Source organism: Astyanax mexicanus, chromosome 6 (assembly GCF_023375975.1).
Source record: "Astyanax mexicanus isolate ESR-SI-001 chromosome 6, AstMex3_surface, whole genome shotgun sequence".
Lineage (NCBI taxonomy): Eukaryota > Metazoa > Chordata > Actinopteri > Characiformes > Acestrorhamphidae > Astyanax > Astyanax mexicanus.
The window spans coordinates 38,314,644-38,337,727 of NC_064413.1; the positions used below are offsets into that span (position 1 = coordinate 38,314,644).

General features: G+C 36.8%; 1 protein-coding gene and 1 long non-coding RNA gene across 3 annotated transcripts in view; both read right to left on the reverse strand.

Moving 5' to 3' along the window:
• Positions 1 to 1,004: 1,004 nt before the first annotated feature.
• LOC125802411 (uncharacterized) lies at positions 1,005 to 10,153 on the reverse strand. 2 transcript variants are annotated; one of them, XR_007439539.1, is made up of 4 exons: positions 9,906 to 10,153; positions 6,473 to 6,555; positions 3,102 to 3,228; positions 1,005 to 1,807 (listed from the first exon to the last, which is right to left on the reverse strand). It is a non-coding gene; the product is annotated as an uncharacterized LOC125802411 (long non-coding RNA). The 2 variants fall into 2 exon arrangements; XR_007439538.1 differs by having other exon boundaries at positions 1,006 to 1,807; positions 1,946 to 3,228; positions 9,906 to 10,133.
• A 1,560-nt stretch (positions 10,154 to 11,713) lies between these two features.
• LOC103038042 (carboxypeptidase Q) overlaps positions 11,714 to 23,084 on the reverse strand; it is a 37,170-nt gene continuing 25,799 nt past the window's right edge. The window contains exons 5-8 of the mRNA XM_049480616.1: positions 21,875 to 21,986; positions 20,397 to 20,488; positions 18,798 to 18,999; positions 11,714 to 11,874 (exon numbers count right to left, since the gene is read on the reverse strand). Coding sequence (XP_049336573.1) covers positions 11,714 to 11,874; positions 18,798 to 18,999; positions 20,397 to 20,488; positions 21,875 to 21,986 — 567 coding nt within the window. The remainder of the gene's footprint in view (positions 11,875 to 18,797; positions 19,000 to 20,396; positions 20,489 to 21,874; positions 21,987 to 23,084) is intronic.

Genomic DNA, 23,084 nt, shown 5'->3' on the forward strand with positions numbered 1-23,084 from the left:
ATTCACTGAAAATGCGCCTTATAATCCGGTGTGCCTTATAAAGCAAAAATACAGTAATCCATATGGCTAATGTTCCTCTAAAAATTGTTCTTGTTTGCTGCTGTATCCGCCGCCTTCAAACTCCTCCAAAAACCTTATATTAGGTTTATGTCCTGTGATATCCACTCTACATTCTTTCAAAATGTTTTCTACACAGAAGGCATGTTTCTCATAGCATTTCTTAATACCCGATTAAATCCATCTTGCCAGGTTTCCAGTGCTGCACCAAACATTGACGCTATATTATAGACAAAGTTATTTTTTTTTCCATATGCTTCATTCTTGCTTTTCCATAGAAAGGTCTGATGGATTAAACCCTATAGAAAACTTGTGAATTTTTAGAACATAGATACAGCACCCTAACTCAAGAAACTGCTAGAAGCTGGTGTCTAGTGATAAATATGATTTGCAGTGGGCCCTAACAGCAAAAGGTAGGTCTGTTTTGAAGATGCTTGTGATGAAGAGGTTAATGATTGGCATTTTTTTTTTTGTTTTTACGTCAATTTTAGAACAGCACTACTAACTAAAGTATTTTTTGTAGATCTGGTCATTGATTTAGAGTAACAAGTTTTTGAATACAGAGGGGAAAGAAATGAAAAGAGTCCTGTGTACTGAATTTAGTTTTAATTATATTATTTGCTTGCCTAATGGTCATTCTTTGTTTTCTTATTTTGTTTACAGCGGAAGTGTAAGTTGAAGAAACAAGTGACCCCTTTCTCTTTGGGGCAACGCTATAATTGACTGCAGTTTCATTGGGGCTATCTCACCGTGGAGAACAGAGACACCAGCATATGGTGAAAAAACACCAACAGGTAAAGCCAAGATGTAACAAAAGAAAAAATACACAGTTGTATAGCTGAAAGTTTTCTTTATTTAATATTCAGGTTGGCAATTAATTTACTTTGCATTTTGGCAGGATTTTTTTTTATATATATATATATATATAAATATATATATATATATATATATATATATATATATATATATATATAAAAAGCTGCACTTGGGAAGTACTTGTTCTATGATCACACACTGTTGTAGTTCTGTTTCTTTGCATAATATCTTACCCTGTTCTTCAATGGTCGTGACTATGAGTGGGACAATATCGAAATTGCAATATATATATATATCAATTTGACAACTGGTGTTCTAAGCTCCTTATGACTCATAACTAAAGTTACATTACTTCATGTGCTGGCACTAATGAAATTAATAAGGTAAACCTGTAAAAAATAATATTGGTTGTTCCATTCTGTAAAACTGACACTAATTGCTGGTATTTGCTTTTAAGTATTTTATCCTCTTCAGTAACAGATGCTGTGAAATATCTTGTATTGCAGAATCACAGTATTGTGATGTTCTTGTGGACAATGCCGCAATATTAAATTGAGTTGCCCTGTGATTCCCATCCCTAGTAAGGACCCCACAGGACCACCCCAGACCAGCTATTATAGGGTTGGTGGGTCATTCTCAGCACTAAAATGACACTGGCCTGGTGGTGGTGTTAGTAGTGCGGGTTGTGCTGACGCCAGTGTTGCTGCAGTGCTGAGAATGACCCACCACCCAAATTAAACCTGCTCTCTAGTAGTCCTGGGAGTTGAACAGAATAAAAGGCGGATAACAAGTAAAATATTTTGTATTCTGTACTGTACGGTGCAGCATGCAACTTTGCACTTGATGCCAATGTTGAAGCAAATCCATAAAGGCCTCCAGAATTTTATGGAGGTCCTGGAGGCTCATGCCAAACTCTGTCAGTGTTCCTTTGTCCCTGGTGTCACATAAAAAAAAAGGTTAAGTATTAAAACAAATCACGAAGGCAGTTAAAAACAAACATTTTTAGATTAAATGTAGTTTCCAATTTAGATAGTCAATTATAAACTTAGTGTGGCCAACATTACTTAAATACCTGCATATGCTTTTCAGACAGACTTCACCATGCAGACTGTACAATGCCAGAAATGGCTGAGAAAGGGACGGTTTGAGAGAGCGCCATCACCAGTGCCCCTCCAGCCCCCAGTCTATGGGGCAGGTCAAGTCAGGCTCAGGTATGCAGTCAAATTGGGCTTTGGGGTTAACATGAAGAGAACATGACATACACTTCCAATTTTTTAGGATGAATCTTGCAACAAAAGAGATGGGGGTGTGGCCAAGATGGAAAGGTGGGCTATGGAGGATAGCGGCAGGCAGATTGAGCTGCTGCCACACCGCCTGCCGCTACAACGCCATTGTGACGGACACTAACCAGCATGAATCACAGTTCATCAGTTGATGCTAATTATTTGTTTTACATAGATTTCATTATTAAATTAAACAGTAGTTGTTTTCAGTTATTAAATTGAGCAGTGTTTGCAGCCAGTCAGACTGTAGTAGAGACCTTGACTAAGAGTGAGCAAGAGAGGGATGGGGAGGTTCGCTAAGAGGGAGGGAGTTAAAGAGACAGATGGGGTTAGCTAAGAGTGAGAGTGTTTACATAAGAGTGATCAATTTGGAGAAAGTCATTAGCTAAAGGGGAGTGAGTTAAGAGAAATATTCACTCACTCTTAGCCAACATCTCTCTTTCACTCACTCTTAGTTATTGTCTCTTTCTCTAATCTCGCATACTCTTAGCTAATGTCTCTCACTCTAACTGACTTACTCTTAGAGAGAGAGGTCAGCTAAAAGTATGCAAGGAAGAAAGGTCAGCCAAGAGTGAGCGAGTAAAAAAGAGAGGTTAGCTAAGCGTTAAAGAAAGAAAAATATTAACTAAGATTGAATGAGGTAAAGAGTAGATAGTTGAGAGAATATGGCAGGGGATTTCTCAGGCAGTTTCATTAAACATTCTCTTGAATTAATTATTCCTTTTCATGTCAATACAGCAATTGGAAAATGATTTTTTTTTTTGTTAAAATTGGGGTAAAAAAAAATGTTCATACACCAACATACTCTGTTACCTAAGTAATTGCACAAGAACAAAACATAACAGTTTTGTTTCAGTTAATACAGCAAAACATTTGTTATTTAAAGCAGCAGATGTATAACCAACTACAAACCTGACATCAGGGGAATTCCATCATGGCAAATACCTGCATGTTTTTGGGGGAAGTACAGGACTGCTCAGGAATCCCACCTGCCACATCTGGTTTGGGATGAATTCCCCTGTGCATGGATGGGAAGGTTATTCCAACAGTTTGTAGAGGCATCAACACAGTCCTGGAAGAAAATCATACTGAGCACAGAACAAGTGTTTACTGTTGAATGAATCCAGTAAGCCTCCCTCCTAAAGGGTATGCAGATTATCATAAAAGATGTTTGTGACCGCCCTCCAGATATCGCACCTTAAGCATTCTATTCTTAGGCAAGAAAATTACATCATTGCACTATTGCTCCAATATTTAACCAAAAAAATTAAATCCATGTCTCAAATACTGGAAAAAAACTATTCAAAAATGTTGATTGTAGAGCACATGTGTCAAACACAAGGCCCGCGGGCCAAATGTGGCCCGCCACGTCTTTTTATGTGGCCCGCGAGAGCTTGTAAGATCTTAGTGTCTATAATAAATAAGTCAGAAGCGTTCTTTGACCAAAAAAATACATTTCCCACAATGCTTGTCGATTGTATTACCCGCAAAGTTACGGCTTACTGCCACTACACGGCAGTGTAGTCATTGATGTGGAAACCCTGCCGGAGGGAAGGTGTAACTTCGCGGGTGGAATTGAGACATATAAATGTTTATCCCATAATGTCCAGAAAAAGAGAAGTTGATGCAGACGGACGGCTGTGCTTCAAGGCGAAAGACCGGTATGCCTTTTGTGTTACGAAGAGTGTTACTGACCAAAATAAACGCTTTTTAGGAGAGATATAAGTTCTGTGTAAACATTTATAAGACAATAGCTGACAAAATCTGTTTTAATGACGTTAATAAACATCACTGTGACAGCGCTAGTCGCAGTTTCACCGCAGCAAAGTACGAGGACGTGAATCACTTATCTAACCAGCCTTTACTGATTTCTGCCCTCAATAACCCTTTCAATAACCTCCAATAGCCTTTAATAGTCTTCAGTAGCCTTCAACAGTCTAACCTTGCAGCCGTGGTGTGTCCACTAAACTCCGTAGTTATAAACATCCTGAGGTTAGCAGCGCGATAACTGACCTGTTTATAATGTAATCCCAGCAGTGACTCATGCTCTAAACGGCTGCTGTTAGCTGATTGGGCTGAAAGATGAACTGTAGAGAGCTGTATTATTCGGTTACAAAAATCTTTATTTCATACACAGAAGAACTTAAAAATTGTAAAAACGCTCCAGACTGGCTGAGCTGAGCCCTGTAGCCCGTGGCTGGGCTGTAGCTCTGACTCAGTAAAGACTGCGGACTTGTGGTGCTGCTGCTGCAGCTCCCACTAGTGGTTGGATGAGGAACTGCTAAATCTGAGGAAATGCTATGTTCTTAACAGCTCACAATTTTTGATTTTATATTTATTAAGCCTTATTTCAGTTAATAATTTCAAAGTTAATATAACTTGATGTCATTTCTATTCACTTGAATAGTTTGGTTCTTGATTGATGGAGTTTTTGGATTTCATGACATGACAAATTAAAAGGATTTATGTTAATAGAGCAACAAGCAAACATTTTTTCCATGCAACTGTAATATTTGATTGAATAAATAATATATTGAGAGTTATTTAACATTAAGGAGTAATTACATTCATTTACATATATTACATTTGGTTACATTTTATTACATTTATAAGTTACATCTGGCCCTCGGAGGACAGCCAATATGCCAATGTGGCCCTCGGCCAAAATGAGTTTGACACCCCTGTTGTAGAGCAATAGATCTATACTAAACCAAACTGCTCAGGATGAGGGGAAAACTTAAGAATTAAAGTCAGTAAAATCAGTATAATCACTAATTGAATGAAGAAAAATCACCTGGGACCCGTTCAAGTATAACTAATCTTCAGGGGTGGGGGAAAAATAAGTATAACCGAAGCTACACAGGGCACTGAGGGAGTCATTTTCAAATAATGTTGATGCTTACCTTTGGTTATGCACACTTTTGCCAGACATATACATTCCCCTACAACAGCCACAAACGAAGAACCTGCACTTAGCAACGTCCACATTTTCTATGGCCCCCTCTGACCCTAGATATAATTAATAATTCAACATGTTATTTTTTTTTTATTTTTAAACATTTTTATAGGGCATATATGTTGTGGTAGTTTGCAGATAAAATATTTTTATTATTTTAATTTCTAAAATTAAAATGTCTCTCCACTGACTGCAAGAAGAAACCAATAACTGTTGACTTTGTTGTAGCACCTAGGTACATAACCTAATACACATTACAGAACATGTTATGTAAACTTCATACAACTTTAAAAGTTACTTATTTTGTGGGCCTTATGAAAGCAACATTTTTGAATGCCTGGATGGTATTAAAATGTTTATAGTAGCAGAGTAATTTTGCTTAAGCTCGACTGAGCATTAAAATGTATAGAAATCTTAAAATAAAAACAAATGGCTGATCACATGATAAACCTGAGGACTGAGACAGGTCTAAATAATTCTTGTTGCAGTTTAACTTTTAGCATTTCACAAAATTCTTTTAATAAAAACCTGAGCATCAATGCCAGCGAAGATCACCAGATCTTCAAGAGGACAATTTATTAAAATACATCGAAGATTTATATTTCAGCATCAACTCATTCCAGGTAAGTTATACAGATCTACTCTCCTTCACAGGTGCAGCTACTTCCTGCCCAAACGTAGCAGCGCAAGAGTTCACCAATCAGGAGTCCAGCCAGCTAATCCAGAGAAATCCTGTTTACAAATGAACTCCTAACAGTCTGTCTGAATTCACCACTGTAACCAGTTCTACAGAAATCACTAAACTTAAACACATTTTTAACAACAGAGTTCCAATTTAATCAAAGCAATGTTAATCTGGCAATAATAAATGTGCTCTCACAGCTAACCTTAATAAAAGCATGTAGGAAAAAAAGCCCAAAAAGAAACTTATGATAAAGAATGTGAAATTATAAGAAAACAACTTAGCTATTTAAACAAAACACAGAACCCAAAACAGTGTCCTGATTAAGTTATACCAAAGCCTTTTTTTTTTTTACCAAAACAGTACATATTTACACGCTACAAACCCTAATCTACCAACATTTACAAGAAGTCAGCATAGTTATGTGCTTTTAATTCTATTTTGCACACTTGGCCATTTTAATAAGTTCTAATAGGTAGTGTTGGTGGTAAAAAGTTAAATTTAAACACATGCAAAACTGAATTGGACAACAAGAGAACAATAGTTCCCTCGAAGTCACAGGGTGATGCAGGGCTGCAGCTCAAGTCTAACACTCTTTAATATCTATACAAACCAGTTGTGTTACTGGAGCAACCTGCAGCCCCTGAATTCACCCTAATCAGTACAGAAATAAAATACCTGCTCTATGGAGACAACCTGATGCTACTTTCCTCCAAAGAGAGCGCTACAGCAACAACTGGTCCTGGGCCCTGGCAATAAACCTAAAAAAAACAAAGATTATTGAGGTTTCAAAAAGATCCAGATATTAAAGAACAAAACACATTTCTATTTGGCACTACTGAAATAAGCCACTCCTCTACTTATAACTATTTAGACATCACAATCATTATCTTTAGGAAATGGCGGCAGTGAATAAACTGAGATAAAAGTGTGCAGAGCTTTCTATGCCATACATCAATGTTATACAGAAAATCCAAATAGAATTTGTCTGACAATATTTTAATCTACAAATTGAAAATATCGTCCTTTTGTGGAAGGGAATTGGAAGTGTCCAATGTCCACTCAACAAATAAGCGCCTTATCTGTTAGGAGAGCACAGAGTGAGCTGCTCACTCAGAGCTATATTTTATTTATCTATCATCATTTCTTTTTAAGATTAAGCTGTTTATTATGACCCGTTCTTCCTTCAGACTATATAATATATATTTTTTATTGTAATACAAGCTTTGGTAATACAAATGTAAGCTATGCAGATGTTCTCAGAGGAACCCATACCACTAATGACATGGTTGAGATCAAGCAGTTACAGCAGTATCTGCACCAGGAAATTCACATTTCATTGTAAATGGTTTACTATTATTGTCAAGCAATTTGAATGAATGTTGTATAATGCTACATAGATTTTAAATACATACAGTAGAATTGATATTAATAGAAAAAATCTAACATCAAAAATGTCATCACTATTAATATGTGGAATATCCTCAGCCTAGTGGACAGCATAGTGAACAGAATCAACCTCCTGCAGCTCTGTCAAACCCTGGGTCAGGACAGAATAACCACACAGCACACAAACAGCCCAGTAAGCTGTACAATATCATACAGATGGACCCCAAACCGCACAGAAGAGTTTCATAAAGCAATCAGTCCCCAAGAAATTCAAACCCAGTTAGACACCTTTCTGGACACCATATATTATCACAAGAAGGAGTTAATCTGGCAATATTTAAAAAAACACCAGAAAAAGAAAAATTACATGTGCATCAAAACCTACGATCAAAAAAGGTATGCCAAAATATACATAAGAAACTAGGCAATTATCAAAACAAAAGCACAATGATCCAACCAACACCAACATACACCTTTACTATGAGATATTAAAACAGTGTAAACAGAAGCGAAAAGCTTAGTACACTCAAACTACTGACACTAGTTGAGGAGTCAAATCAAACCTTTTTTACAAAATGGTAATATTTGGACACTTTCAAACTCTTTTACAGAAAAGCAAATTATAAAATATAATCCACAGAAGAATAATATAAACAAAAAGCTTAAAAAATGAACACACTATTAAAGACAATCAAAACCTATTAGAATTACTGAGCTGAAGCTGAACTGAAGATTAACAAAAAGAAAGCAGAAAACAAAAAGTTTTAAATTACAGCTGGCAATTCTTATTTAACTTATTTAAGAACTTATTTAACCTGGTTAAGTGCAGGTTGCTTTTCTATTTCCTTATTGTTATTAAGAACTAATAAGAATTACAGAGGCATCTGTGTAAACAGTAATCTGGAAGCTGATCATATTCTTAAATTCTAGAATGTTAAACTTCATTATGGAGCACAATGTCTTGAGTAGAAGACAGATTTGATTTTTACCAAATTACAGCACTACTGATCATTTTACACCCTACACACCTTAATTTAAAAAATACATTAATCAAAATAAAACCAAAATATTTTTAGTTTGGAACCTGCTGTCTGAATCCAACGCTATTACATATTTATATTAACAAATCAGCCCACAGTGCCCGGTCTACAGCACATCCTGAACCAACTAGGGCAGTACTGCTAGACTTGGGCTCTGGCAGAGTAATTATGTAGGTATTACAATTAGTTCATCTGGACACTTTAAATTGGCAGTGAATTAACTAAAAGAAAAATAATGCAGAGCTTTCTATGCCATAAAACAACAAACTCCTGTAGAAATTCTAGAAATTGCATAATATTTTAGGCAAATGGAACAAACATCCAACTGCATGCAGAATAATGTAAAATTATTCACAAAGATTCACAAAAACACTGGGCAGAATTATTTCTGCTATTTACAGAACAGTGACCCGCCGCTCTTAATGTTATAAAGCTCAGCGACACCAAGGTTTAAGCAGACAAACCAATCCACTCAATTAGCTGGTATTTCAGCACAGTTATACACAAACACAGCCCTAATACACACTAACATCCCACACAAACCAATCAAATACAACCAAATTACTAAACTACTCCAATAAAACTACACCAGCTGTATTTCAAAATAAACTGCTGTGCTGTTCGTCCCTAAACTGTCAGTACAGAGCGACAGACCACCTTACCACCCTGACTGACAGACTCAGCACCCGCATTCTGGTCATAAAAAACGAAATAAGAAGTCCTGTCTGCCCAAAGAGCAGAGACTGTGCTCGCACCACCCACTAAACAGACCAGAGACAGAGCTGCACTTCCTCACTGAGCACCCAAAATATACCCAGACCTGAACACAGTTCTACACCAAATTTCCCCCCAAAACACCCCTGATTAAAAAAAAACTACCCTACACTCTCCTAGCAGCTCAGCAACTCCACACCTGCCACAGTCTGAGGGAAAGAGTGACCACACCATGCCAAAGATAACCAGCTGTACATTACTATAAACTGTATCACTGTATTCACTTATGTTTTCAATTATTTGTTAAATTAGTTAAATTGTTTGCATTATTTTTTTTGTTCAGATTTTACATCTAGCTATATATTTCAAATCTCTTAAAATAAATTAGATGGAGTTCTCTCTGCCTCTTATTAAAATATCTCTGTATACAGCTCTGGGAAAACAAGAGAGACCACTTAAACATACGTTTCTTTGATTTCACCAAATTGAAAACCTCTGGAATATAATTAAAAGGAAGCCATCAAACCAAATTGAACTGAAAGAGAGAGAATAAAGACGTTAACAGTTAGTTAGGAGTGAGCTGTATCAGGGTCGCTGGTTGAGTCAGTAATGATAATGTGGAGCTAGCTTAGAATAATTAATCTGAATCGTTTAGAGTGTTAACTAGAGTTATTCTAAACTTCCACATACGTTATTCTAAATGTTAAAATATGAATTCAAGGGATCGCAGCAGTGCGAGCAGTTGTCCGGGAAAGCGTTTGGTTGAACATTGGAACACGCTCGGTTGTTCTGCTAACCGAGCGTGTTCCAATGTTCAAGCTAGTTAGGCTAGTTAGCAGGCTAAAGCTCCGTTATCGTTCTGTAACTCCAGTAAACCCCGCTGAGCTCAGTAACTAAAGAAGCTGCGCTCTGTGGGTCAGTAATTCAGCTGTAGGTAAGTTATTTGTAAGGATTAGCGGTGTAAATACCTGGGGTTCAGCTCCGCGTCCTCATGGCGGCCGGTTGAACTGGCGGGTTGAGCGGCAGCGGCTCCAGCTCATCACCTGAATCACCCACACCTGCCGCTCCGCTCCGGCCACACCCCCTCTTTCACACTCCAGAGTTTGCGCAGATGAACGGCCACAATGTCCGTTAAGAGCCCATGATAAAAAACTGCACTTTCACCGCAGAGAGCCCTTTACAATAAAGAAGGTGATGCTGAGTGTATAGGGATAAGCGTTCCATCCACTGGACCTACAACACCAGGAACTTCCCAATGACAAGAATATATTTTGTTGTCCTGTAATTTTATAAAGCATTACTACAAAGTTTTTGGGAAACCCAGCCCTGAGACGCATTTGTCTACCAAGTGTCCGCATTAGGGGTGTGCCATATCATATTGTACACGATAATATCGCCAACATTTTTTAATATCGTGAACGATATTATACTCTAAAAATATCGTGCCACATCACTCACCCCCATCAGGGTACTACTTTTTTCACACTGTTTTCATTTTCCATATATCTACTAGAGACAGAATATGTATGTCCAGTATCATTTATTTTACTTTAATCCTGATTACATGGAGATATTAAGAGTGCATTATAAGTCATCATGACATTCTGGATCATTGACTTCTGTTACAAATCTGATCAAATTCTTGTATTTTTTTATATCTCAGGTAGGGTGTGACATAAATCGTATGCAATAATAAAATGTAATTTTCATTTTGTTGCAGTAGTGTATTTTTGAAGAAAAAAATAATAATAATTTATATTGACAAGAGTATCGTTATCGCGATAATACCATGAAATATCGTGATATTATTTTAGTGCCATATCGCCCATCCCTAGTACGCATGTTGCTAAAATCTAATCAGGATTCTATCCAGATACTATAGTCACATGGCGTGACCAGTAGAAAGTGCATACGGCTTTCTTTTTGAGAATTATTCTCCTAAACAAACACAAATTCAATATTTATATGTAACTACATGTGAAAGGTTCACAAAAATGTAAAAGCAATAACACTCAGTTGGTAGATGAGTGAACCTGGACAGATGACTCTGGACAAGACAGTTTTGTGACTTTATTTACTTTTATTATGGTGTGTGTCAACTTGGTGTAACCCAACCAAGACAAAGGGTGGATTTAATCATTACAATCTTCTCTGGTAGAGAGTGCATGTTACTAAGTGAATATAACATATTTATGATTTAAAGATAACCCAAATACCAAAATAAAGTGATGTATAAATACATATGGTAACTAACACTGAGGATCATTCAAAAGATTTTTTTTGTGCAATGAAAAAATTTAATTCCATTTGTAAAATCCTGTAAACACACTGATAATGGCTATAATCATATAGTGCTAAACATCTAAACATTACAGATCTTGGAGATTAAATACAATGTTCAAAGTGCTACATCCTCACTCATTTCACAAAGATTCCTGAGCTTCAATTCTGCTATTAACTCAATTTATAGGAAAAAGTTAATTGTATTAAAATGTGTCTCATATAATCAGTACATTATCAGAAAACACTGTATAATAGCAGCAGACATAGAGGGCAGCTGGCTTATTGTTGAGGTTGATGAGAAAGCCAAGTTTTGTTATCCACATACAATCTCCTGCACTTTATTAATATTATAATTCACCTACAAAAACAGTACATTACAGTAAGATTATTGCACATTTTTCATAGACAATTACACAATTGTGTACTGATTGCTAATCATTAATTTACTGTTTACTGTCTGCCTGAAGCTTTACTAATTCCACTATCTGGTGCACTATCTGGGGAGCATCTCATCAAGGTCAGCAACAACGTAGGCCACCACAGCCCACACAGCTGAGCACAGGTTCATCTCTGTGGGGTCCTGCACAGTCATTGTGTCGCCTTCACTGTGGTGAAACCAGAAGTACTTACTGTCAGCTGTGTGCAGGCTAGCACCTAAAAAATGAAACCGAGATTGAAATGTGTCGTTAACCAAGCGTACCAGCAACCACATGTCAGACAGACGTGCTTCCCAACATGCAAATCTGTCTGTGTGTACCATACCATGACAACATCTCTGCACTCTTTTTATACCAAATACTAATCATATCCGCCAACAAAGGCTGAACAATTCAGCTAAGAAGAGTGGTATATATATATATTTTTTGCTGGGGAATTGTGTTGTGCGTCTCATGGGGAAATTCTGGCACTTCACAGCTATAATAATTACCTGGGCAGGAGAGCAATACTCAGCATTCATACTCTGGGATGCTTGATAAATATGATTCACTGGTTTGCACCTCACTTGCAAGTAAATATTTCATGTATGCTATATTTTGTTTTTGCATACCCTGCTAATGAAACCAATCAGCTCCTTTAAGCTGCACCTATTGCTGACACAGATATGCAAATGCACACACACACACACACAGCTTGTCAATGCCCAGTATTGCCAATAGAATGACATAATTTAACTCAAATACTTTGAATTAGGTTGTTTGATTTAAAGTACAGTATTTATTAAATCAATCGAGTTGATTTGATAACTGCTTGTTGCCACTTGAAGTAATTGTTTAAGGCTGAACAGATGAACCACTTTATAAAGTGCAGAATTTGAGGTTTGCGTAATAAATGTGCAGGAACAACAACATATCAAGCAACCAGCTAACGGTTTGTGGTTAGTAGAACATTTTCTTAACGTTACAACTAATGTTATTACAACGTTCGGAGCCCTGAGAGAGCACAATTGGCCTTGCTCTTTCTGGGTGGGTAGATGGCACTCTTTCTCCTCATCACTCCAAAGAGTGATGTCGATCAGCACAAGGCGTCTGTGAGCTGGTGTATCGGAACAGAGTCACTGCGCTTTCCTCCGAGCGCACTGTGATGCTACTCAGCAATGCTGGATCAAAAAGCAGTTCAAAAAGAGGCGGAGTCTGAATCCACATGTATTGGAAGACTAGTCACTAGTGATAGGGGGATTCCTAATGAGTGGGTTGGGTAATTGGCCATGTAAATTAGGGAGAAAATAAAAAAAAAATAGAAATAAAATGATAAAAAAAATACATAACATTTTATTTATATATGTAGTGAGTAAATGCATAATCTTATGTGCTTGGGCACTTTTGGTGACAGAGACCAGACTGAGAGTGTATATTAAATATGTAAAAAGCCCTTAACCATCCCCCAGCATTTCTGTCCCAAAAACATTTTTAATAATCAACATTGTCAATTGTGTCAACTAATTGTTGCAGCCCTAGAAACAATTTGTCCTCTAGAGTTTAGGTTTAGTTACACTCAGTATCCTGTTTACACTGGTTTGGACCTAAATCTTTAAGATGCCCACTGATTCGTCTATACATATGGATCTAATAGTGGTCAGGCCAGTCAAACATATAATGAGGGGCTCTACATAACAGTTCTGACATCAGTATCAGCAGTTTGAGACCAACTTTCCCTTCTACACTAAAGCAGATTCTTTTTGTTTCTAGGATGAACAGGGAAATGGGAGCACAGGAGTCAAGCGCATGTGTTTACAGTTAAAGACTTCTCCAGTTTCTGTACTGTTTCCAGATGGGAAGCGCTCCATCCAGAACTCTCGCCTATTCTCCAGGCAACAAGAGCAACCAAGTCCTGCTCAGCCTTTAAAACAGGAGGCTCCTTACTGAGCCACTGATTTTAATTCTGCTCTAGCTCTCTACAGAGCGCTGTGAAACCTTACCTGCATAGTAGTGCTCATAACTGACCAGCGTCTTTAAGAGCTAAAGCTTTGGGGTGAATAAATTTCACACTTTATAACTGCAGACGTGATGTTAAAGGTGTAGAAACAAAGCACTTATTCCTGTTTTACCACCCTACTTAAATCCAAACCCACACCAGCTTTGTATACTGTGCAGTGTTAGTGAGGAAAAGAGCATTAGCAATGCCAGTCCCCAGTGAGTCTGCCGAAGGACACTGAAAAAAGTTTACTGAAAGAACAACTCAAGACAACCGGATTACAGCTCAAACACTGCAAACAATGCTCACATAAAAGGAAGAGAGGGGGCTGGGTGGGTTGGGGGTGTCATCTTAACATGTAGCAGCAGATGTTTGGGCAGCCGTGTGTGTGCGTGTGTGTGTGAATCATTTGTTTAAACTGTTGGCTTTGACCCACTGCAGAGCAGGGAGTTTCTCTATACATTTCTCCAGTCTCCTCCCACTCTGTATGGGTCCCATTTTCCTAAGTAATCAAGTGATGTCATCGCCAGTCTATCGGATATCAGTGAAAGAACATTTTGTACAGAAAAACGGTTGAGGCTTAAACACACACAGACACACAATGTCTCTGCCAAAACCTTTAGAGTTTTTTTTACATTGTAAATTTACATATTGTAAATATATAAAGAAAATGCAATGCTTCTTTGAGTATTGCAATAAAATTTAACAACTTAAATTACTTTTACTTATTCATATTTAATAAGAAAAATATTACAAGTTAATGAACCAACCTATCATTATACTAAAATAATGCACTCCATGTAGCCAAGATTGGAAATTCTATTGAATTTCTGGGGATAAACACACAGATTTGCACATTTCTTGAGATTCTAAATTCTGTTTTATTTGGGAACTTCCTATAAGTACACCATATTGTGAATTTTATATACAAATTTGATATAAATTTGTTTAGAAATATGATGCTGATTTTTTACATTTGGTTAATAAATGTTATTTAGTATGAGTAGTATGAGCCTTAAGTAACTTTTTGTGTCCTTCAATGTGACAAATGCACATGCACACATCACAATTACGGTGCTGAAACGATATATTGTGCAGCCCTATATTACAAAACAACAAAAACAAAGCATATACCAAAACAATATGACAATATATGTTAGCTTGTTTTTGATATACACATAAGCAAATTTGTTACAGCAAAGAAAAGCTTAAAAATACCAGCAAGGCATTAAGAACTTGATTTCATTATTTTTTAAGTTCTGGGCGGCTGTATCTCTCATATCGTTTCAGTGCAGGAAAAAAAGTTTCACTTGAGGATCTTTTTTAAATATAATCATATGAGTGACTCAAGATGTGATTGCGTAATAAATGAAATGAACAGTGAAGCTGCTATAAAAAGTGCTTCCTGTCTGCTAGGTGTGAATTCCACAGAGCTCTAATAGAGGCTCCTCATTGCGACTGTCCAACCATGTCCGTGTGGTGGCGTGTACCTGAGCTTTCCTCTCTCACAAAGCGTCAGAAGTTCTTTATAATGCAAGTTTTAGAGATCTCTGATGAACTCAAACCATTAATGTCTTCTTTCAGGCATTAGATAAGAGTCAACAGTTCAAGTATGTTCAGCTTGAGCAGCTAAGGTTTATTATTTTAACTGCAGAAAATAAATTGCAGTGTGTGGAAGATCAGACACAAGCAGAGGCTTATTTGGATAAACAGCTTATTATTTAAAGCTGCTGTGTCTTAGCTAAAAGCTTCAGCAGCACACTTCTATCAGAGTAAGAATGTTTTAAAATAGGCAGCATGTGGATGGGACAAAACAATTACAGTGCAGTGAACTTATTTGCTATTAACACCCTATTTCCCTTATTTTCAAAGGTCCTTGGTGGCTGTTCCCCTCTTTTTAATCTTGTTAGATTCAAATGAGACAAACGTGAAATGAGTAAACATACTAATTAAGTCGAACAACAAAAACACGAGGAATCTTAAGCCCTATCTGGGCGGGATTCGTTTTTCAGGGGTAATTATCTCTTTTACAGGGGGTGCTTTGTGATTTTATTCCTGTCCAGAACGACCATGTATGTGTTTTTTAGAAGTCCTCTAAAAAAAATTACAGGCTTAATTACCTACAGTTTCTAGCTGAACTCCGTGGTCCTCCGATAATATTAGTCCCACCCGGATTCACATGTCTGAGTTTCATCACCTTGCGTTTCATAAAATAGCTATTTGTCCAATACTACGCACCATAATTACACTCTGGACACGCGTTTCCACAGAGATCCACGTAAACACAACAGCGAGTCGAAATAGAGGAGCTACTGAACGTGACGTCATGTGACCAAGAAAGCCAAAAAACTCACTGCTCCTCTTGTTTTTTTATTGCAGTCCAGATACAAGAGTTTTATCACTGAGTAGAAGTGTGAAATATTTTTACCCTTGAGAAACTAATCCCTTCTGGCAGGGGTGCAACTACATACTTTTTGAGGTGTATGCAAACAGACTATCGCCCCCCCCCCCCCCCCTAAATTTTTTTCTAGATGCACAATATCAGTTATTTAATATAAAAACAGCGTTGGCAACCCCTGTTGTATAACTTATTAGTTTTATGATTCACCATCTACTTACTACCTTGTTATGATCAGTTATATTGTAAATACAGCAAGACCTCAAAACCCCTCAAAAATCTTCCTCAGAGAGGCAGTGTGGGGGCTGGGGCGGGGCTTCCCTACTAGCCCACAGCGCTCCGCAAAACCAGCAAGCTGATTGGCTGTTTCTCCTGAAAGGCGGAACTTTATCAGTGAACTGGCTCTGTGATTCCCGTTAGGAGATGTTTCATTCACAGCTTGTCTCCTCACTAATAATCAGTGTTGGGACCGTTACTTTGAAAAAGTAATTAATTATAGTTACTAGTTACTTCTCCAAAAAAGTAACTGAGTTACTAACGGAGTTACTCCACTATAAAAGTAACTAGTTACTAGTAAAAGCAACTATTGCCTGACTTGCCCCGAAAAAAAAAACTCAAGAAAATAAATTATGTAATTACTATTATTATTAGAAAAATAACAAACGAAAATAAACCCAAAATGTTGACAAAAATATAATCTAACGAATTAAGATATTAATTAAGAAAATAAGAAACGAAAAACTCCACACGACCAAAGAAATTTACTAAGACTTGTAATACTGAAAAAAAAAACGGAAAAACCAAATAGCATCTGGGGATACAAATTTAACAAACCAAACCACACTCAAAGGAAAAATGTATATATAAACATAACAAAGAAATGGACAAAAACAACAATCCATTAAAAAAAACTCATTTAAAACAATCACAGGCTTTCTGCGCATAATAATAAAAGTTTTGGTTAGTTTCAGTTTCAAATCATGAAAACAGCTCATCAAAACCTCAACCTATCCTTTATATTTGACAATATTTGATTAACTTGCAGGTCCTTACTTAATTTTATTTGACTGAACTGAGTTTTATAATATTTACAGCCTCGCGCTGAATTCAGCTCCGCGCTGCGAAAGAGAGAGAGAGAGAGAGAGAGGCGCAGCGCATTTTGCCTGATCTCTCTTGATTAATTATCAGTACATTTGTTGGCTTTAGTGAATTTAATAAAATGAATTTAACTACACTTGTCCGACCTTATTTATTAAAAGGTTTTTTTTTTTAGAAGAGAGATGTTATTCTGTGCGCAATGCCGCGCGCGCTGCGCCAAGCACCACTTTGCGTGCCTGCAACATTTAAAAGCACTGGATGAGATCTTAATTAATTAATTAATTAATATTTAATATTTCAATAAATTTGCCCTGGTTATAAGAAACGAATTCTAACGTATAGCTTTATATTTCTGTGTATTTAAAATGTTTTAAAGCCGACAATGTGCTTTATTTTTCAGATAGAAAAGTGAAATTCAGTTAAATAATAGCAAAGTTAAATAAAATAAATTTATGTTCAGTCAAAGTTCTTTTCTCTTTTAATTTTCCATATCAAAAACTCCAGAGTGAGAATAAGCATCTGTTGAAATTCTTAAACAGCAGAATGCCTGTCTGCTACAGTTATAGTTACAGTTATTTAGTCTGTGTACTAAACATAAATATAAATCCTTATAACTGACAGAGATAAATATAACTAATAATAATTTATAGTTACTGTGCAGATTTTTAAGTATATTTTATTTTTATAGTTGATTGCTGAAGGCTCTGGGTAAGCTTTATTTTTCTATGGTAAAGAAGGGTGATCACTCGCGCAAAGCTTTTTTCCGCCGCCAAGATAGAAACATGCCAGAAATTTACCTGAACACACATCATTTCCAGACCACCACGCCCATCAGCTTAAATTTATCCAAAAGTCCAACGCTATTTTAAGGACGCGTGCAAGGCCTAAAAATAGACTGTTGACGGGTGGCTACTGAAAGCCCAGACCAGGCGTTGCCCCTGTGTATTATCATACATGAACAAACAGCTCTTACTGAAAAAATACCGACTAGAAATTATTTTCCGGCATCGACTTGGCGCCCCCTCTAGTGCAGCGCCCCTATGCGTCGCATACGCTGCATACCCCCTTTTTGCACCACTGCCTTGTGGATAGGGCTTATGATTTAGAATTTTATATGCTGTATTAAAATCTGATATAACACAGCAATGTGACCTGGACTTCATGTAATATTTACATCACTCCAACGCGACAATCTATGAGTGCTTTTTAATTGAGAACCATCATTAAAAGTGAAAAAAGACACTGTTGCAAGATATTCAAACATTTTCCTAGACGCTTTACTGAAGTTGACAAAATGGAGCCGTCTTAATGCCACATAAAGATGCCTTAAAACACTTTTGTGAATCCGACCTCTAAATCTTATGTGCTGAGCTTATTCCTGCTATTTATGGAAACAATTTGTCAGTTAAAAAAATAACACCATCCAAAAGTAACATGATGCAACAAATGATGTCAGTGCAAAATCCACTCAGTTTATCATGGCCTTTGGCACTGCTGTCAACTGAGAGACTGAGAGTCTGGTGCACACACACACCAAAGAAAGAATTTGAATAGACTAAAACAAACACGGAACATGCCAAAAGAGAGATAGAGATTAGCAGTTTTGGAAGGGCTCATTTTGCTGTTGATAAATCAGAATCAATAAAAAGAACCTGTAATTCAGACTGACCTGGAACTCCAGCTTTCATCCACATGTTAATGTCAGTTCCTTCTCCATGCTCCTCCAAAGACGTGACGTTAATCGGTGCCAGCAATTTCATGACTTCCTTCATGATAGCTCTGGCTTTGTCACTACCAGTAAACTGCAGGCCCAAGGGGGCAAATGTGCCCAGGTCTGACTCCATCACCAGGTCAAAGTTCGAGATGTTTCCCTATAGAGAGGCAAAATTGAGGTCATAGCATTTCATTTGACAAACTACTACACTGTCTGTGGATTCTTTGGCACTAAAATACAAACACTCAATAATCGTTTATAAAATCTTAAGAAAGGAATGTTCTGAGGTGTGTTAGAATTTTAAATATGTGCACTTTGCACTGTCCTGAAAAACACAGAACAGCACAGTTCAGTGTCCTGATGCCAGCAATAAAAATCCCAGTGATTGGCTATGGCACTCTGTGAATCTGTACAGCACTATAGAAACACAGTAAATCTCTTCTTTAAAAAAACAGGTATAGTACACTATATACATAATAATTTGAGACATGGCTGCCTGGGCTTACACATCACAATTCATAAAGATATATAGCTATAACTTTAATATACCCATTAATGAAAAGCACCCTTTATGAAAAGCATCCTCTATGAAATCTTATGTTCTCTATAGGGAATAGATATGGTTTCCCTAGGCTGGAATAAGATCATATTATTCAGATTTAATAATACACTGTATCTGTCAGTTACGCTTTAAAGCTTTCAGACTAGAAAGAGGTTGGATTGATTTTCAATAGCTCACATTTGTAGCCAAACCAAGTTAAATTCAATACCCTCTCCATGTACTTGGATGAAGTACAGTGAAAGAGTTGCCTTGCTGGCCAAATGGAGTATTTGAACTTTGGTTGGCCCTCAACTGCTGCCTTGTCTGATTATCATCTAAAGTCAAAATCCAACAGTAAATTCACAATCTCCTCACAGCAGTATACAATTACCATGCAGTCTCAACTCCTACTGCGTCCTCAATCACGCCATGCTGTGATATATAATTACACTAAGCCAGAACCAATCAATTCTGGACACTTTACATCATAAAAGAGCAAGAAAAAGAGCAATCCAACAAGTCTGCATTAGCTTGGTAGAATGCTGTTCCAAGTGAAAAAATGTGTGTTTGTGTGTGTGGGTCATTCTCAGCTCTTCAGTGATAATGACATAATGATGGTGTGTTAGTGTGTGTTCACTGAATAACAATCACTGATCACTGAAACACTGAGGTGTTTAAAAACTCCAGCAACACTGCTGTATCTGATCCACTTATACCAGCACAACACACATTAACAAACCACCACCATGTCAGTTTCACTGCAACACACCACCCACAGAATACCTGCTCTGCGGTGGTCCTGTGAGGTCCTGATCATTAAATAACAGGGTGAAAGGAGGCTAATAATGTATACAACGAAGCAGAAGGATTACGGTCTATGATTGCTCCTATTTTCTTAGTGGGGTTGATAAAATGATAAAACATAATGAAATGTAGAAACAAGGAGGTGGTTTAAATAAAGTGTTTGGTGTATATTTTTGTACAATTATTAATAAGTGATGAAAAGTGTTTACTTTGTGCTGTTGGAAGTACTGAGCAGCTCCGACTCCGCCTGGTTCTTCAGCAGACCACAGCACGGCCCTGAGGGTTCTTTTTGGCCGTAGCCCTGAGGACCAAGTAGAAAACACTTTAAGCCAACCATAGTTTATTTCACCTTTCTTTTATTACAAACCTTGTAATAAATGCCAAGGTAAAGTCAAGGTTAGTCAAACGAATAATAACAATACAATAAATGTAACTATAAATGTAACAATACAAAGAAATTAATGATAGAACTTCAGAAGTGCATTCTATCATAGAACAATCTATATAATAAATGAAAGTACAAAATGCATTGTGTTTACACAGCCTGTTTTTACACAACCTGAACACCATACCATTTTCGCAAACAATCAATGCTTTTTGGACAAATTTCTCTAAAATTTGTCTTGGCTTGTTCAGTAATAAAAGTTCCTGCTGGAAAATCAGCTGTCCTTTTACACCCAACCTGTTTTGTCCATATGGGCAGCACTGCTGCTAAGTCCAAGAATGGCAGTGCAGCAAAAAAGCAAGCTAAGAGAGCAGAGTGGTGCAGAACAGGTCACATCCACCAACTGGAATATCATGACTGAATCGCATTTCCCATTTTACCACTTAAAAGAAGCTGCAGTTGCCATGTTGTGTCAAAAAATACCCACTGGGGGTTTTTCAACATAGTCAGATATATTTATATATATGTGATAACAGGAATAAAAAAATGTATATTCCGCTGAATTGCTACTAGCAAAAAGAAGGGTTCTTTTTAATTCAGAAACTTCTTTTTAAATCTAAATTCTTTAGTTCTCCTTTTACAACAGATACTGTTACAAAAAAGAGAGAACAATAAAGAACTATTGAAACTATTTGAAAACTGCATGTTAGGCAAAATATTTTGAGAAAAAAAATCAAGAAATAGTATTTGCATGTCACACTGCTGTTCCAGGCACCACATCTATAAGTGCATCTCAAAAAAAATCAATATCATGTAAAAGTTACTTTATTTCAGTAATTCAGTTCAAAATATGAATCTCATATATAACATAGATGAATTTCACACAGAGTGATCTATTTTAAGCATTTATTTATTTTATTGTTGATGACTGAACACCCAAAAGTCACTATTTAAAATATTTGAATATTATATATAAGATCAATTTTCTACTTTTGGCAGTCTGGGCAGTGACTGAGATACTGACTTTTGTGTTTTTGATTGTAAGCCATAACCAACAAAAATAAAAAATAAACATTTAAAATAGATCACTCTGTGTGTAATACATCTATATGAGTTTCACATTTTGCACTGCATTACTGAAATAAAGTAACTTTTCAATATTAAATATTTTCAGATGTACCTGTGTTTAACACCCTTGAACTAAACATTTAATATTACAATTAATTGCAGAGTTGTAGAGACAACAGAGCATCTGTGTTTTTAAAGCCTAAGCCTGCAATAGCTTATTTAACAGCCCCATACCTAAATCTTTGATCAGAGACAAAGCTTCCCAGGAAATAGCCACGCCACCTCCATCATCCATAGCCCCCTGTCCAACATCCCAACTGTCCAGATGGCCGCTCAGCAGAACAACCTAGGGAGAAGAAAATAGAAACGTAAGAGGAATGAGATAATAATACAATGAACACAATTATCCATCATTTAAAAAACATCCAGCTGGATGGTCCTCTGACATATTGGCACTGGTTAGTGGCTCATAAGTCATACTGCACATGTTTTAGGAGCTATTTTTATTTCTCCATGTCAGAAAGTATACAAAAACACACACACTTCTACCTTCTCATTCTTTCCCCCTAGCAAACAATTATTCCACACTGACACAAGTACTTGGCTTTGTATTTAAAGAAAAAAGGAAAAAAAGAAACTGACAAACTTTTCCAGATGCTGGCTGTCAGTAGAGCTGGGAATTAGTGTGCGGCAGGCCAGAGGGGGGGAGTAACCTTTGTACTGTTGCTGAAAGCTTTTAGTATTCTCCTCTCACTTTCTATACATGGGGAAAGAGCTAAGAATAGCTGCTGCTTATCTGCCACATCTCACCCCTCTCATCTTTACATCAACACATGTCTGTGCGCAATTTAAAAAAACACACATGGGTATATACTATGAGCATAAAGGCAAATCAGAGTTATGAAGCACAGAAAGAAAATAATAATATATTTGATTTTCAGTTGCTTATGCATATTATAAGCTTGTAAAAACTTAATGGAAAAGTGTTACAAATGACCTAATTGTTCTGACCGGTATAGAAATTATCCAACACAGGTAAAGCAACTTTCATGGATAAAAGAGGCTTGTTAGTTTATAACCATACACTATTAACCATGAATATTAATTATAGCATTACACTATATTTAATGCAGATATCGCACAAAACCTATTTCTGCAATTTTTCACTTTGTCAAAATGTAAATCTTGCAGTTGTTCTTTACATTGTGCTTAATGGACCAATAGAAATGCGCCAAAATTACAAAATTACATTTTTTCTTCCTCTAAAAAAAACAGACATTTTTCATTTCTTCATCTCTACAGATGACATTTTGGAGATACAAGGGTTTTATAATATGCAGGAATATGATCACAACAGAAAATTCAGTCCACATTGTTTAGCCCTAAAGAAGACCATATTCACATGCTTCAATTGGATTTTAATGTCAGGTATTTGGTCAGGTGT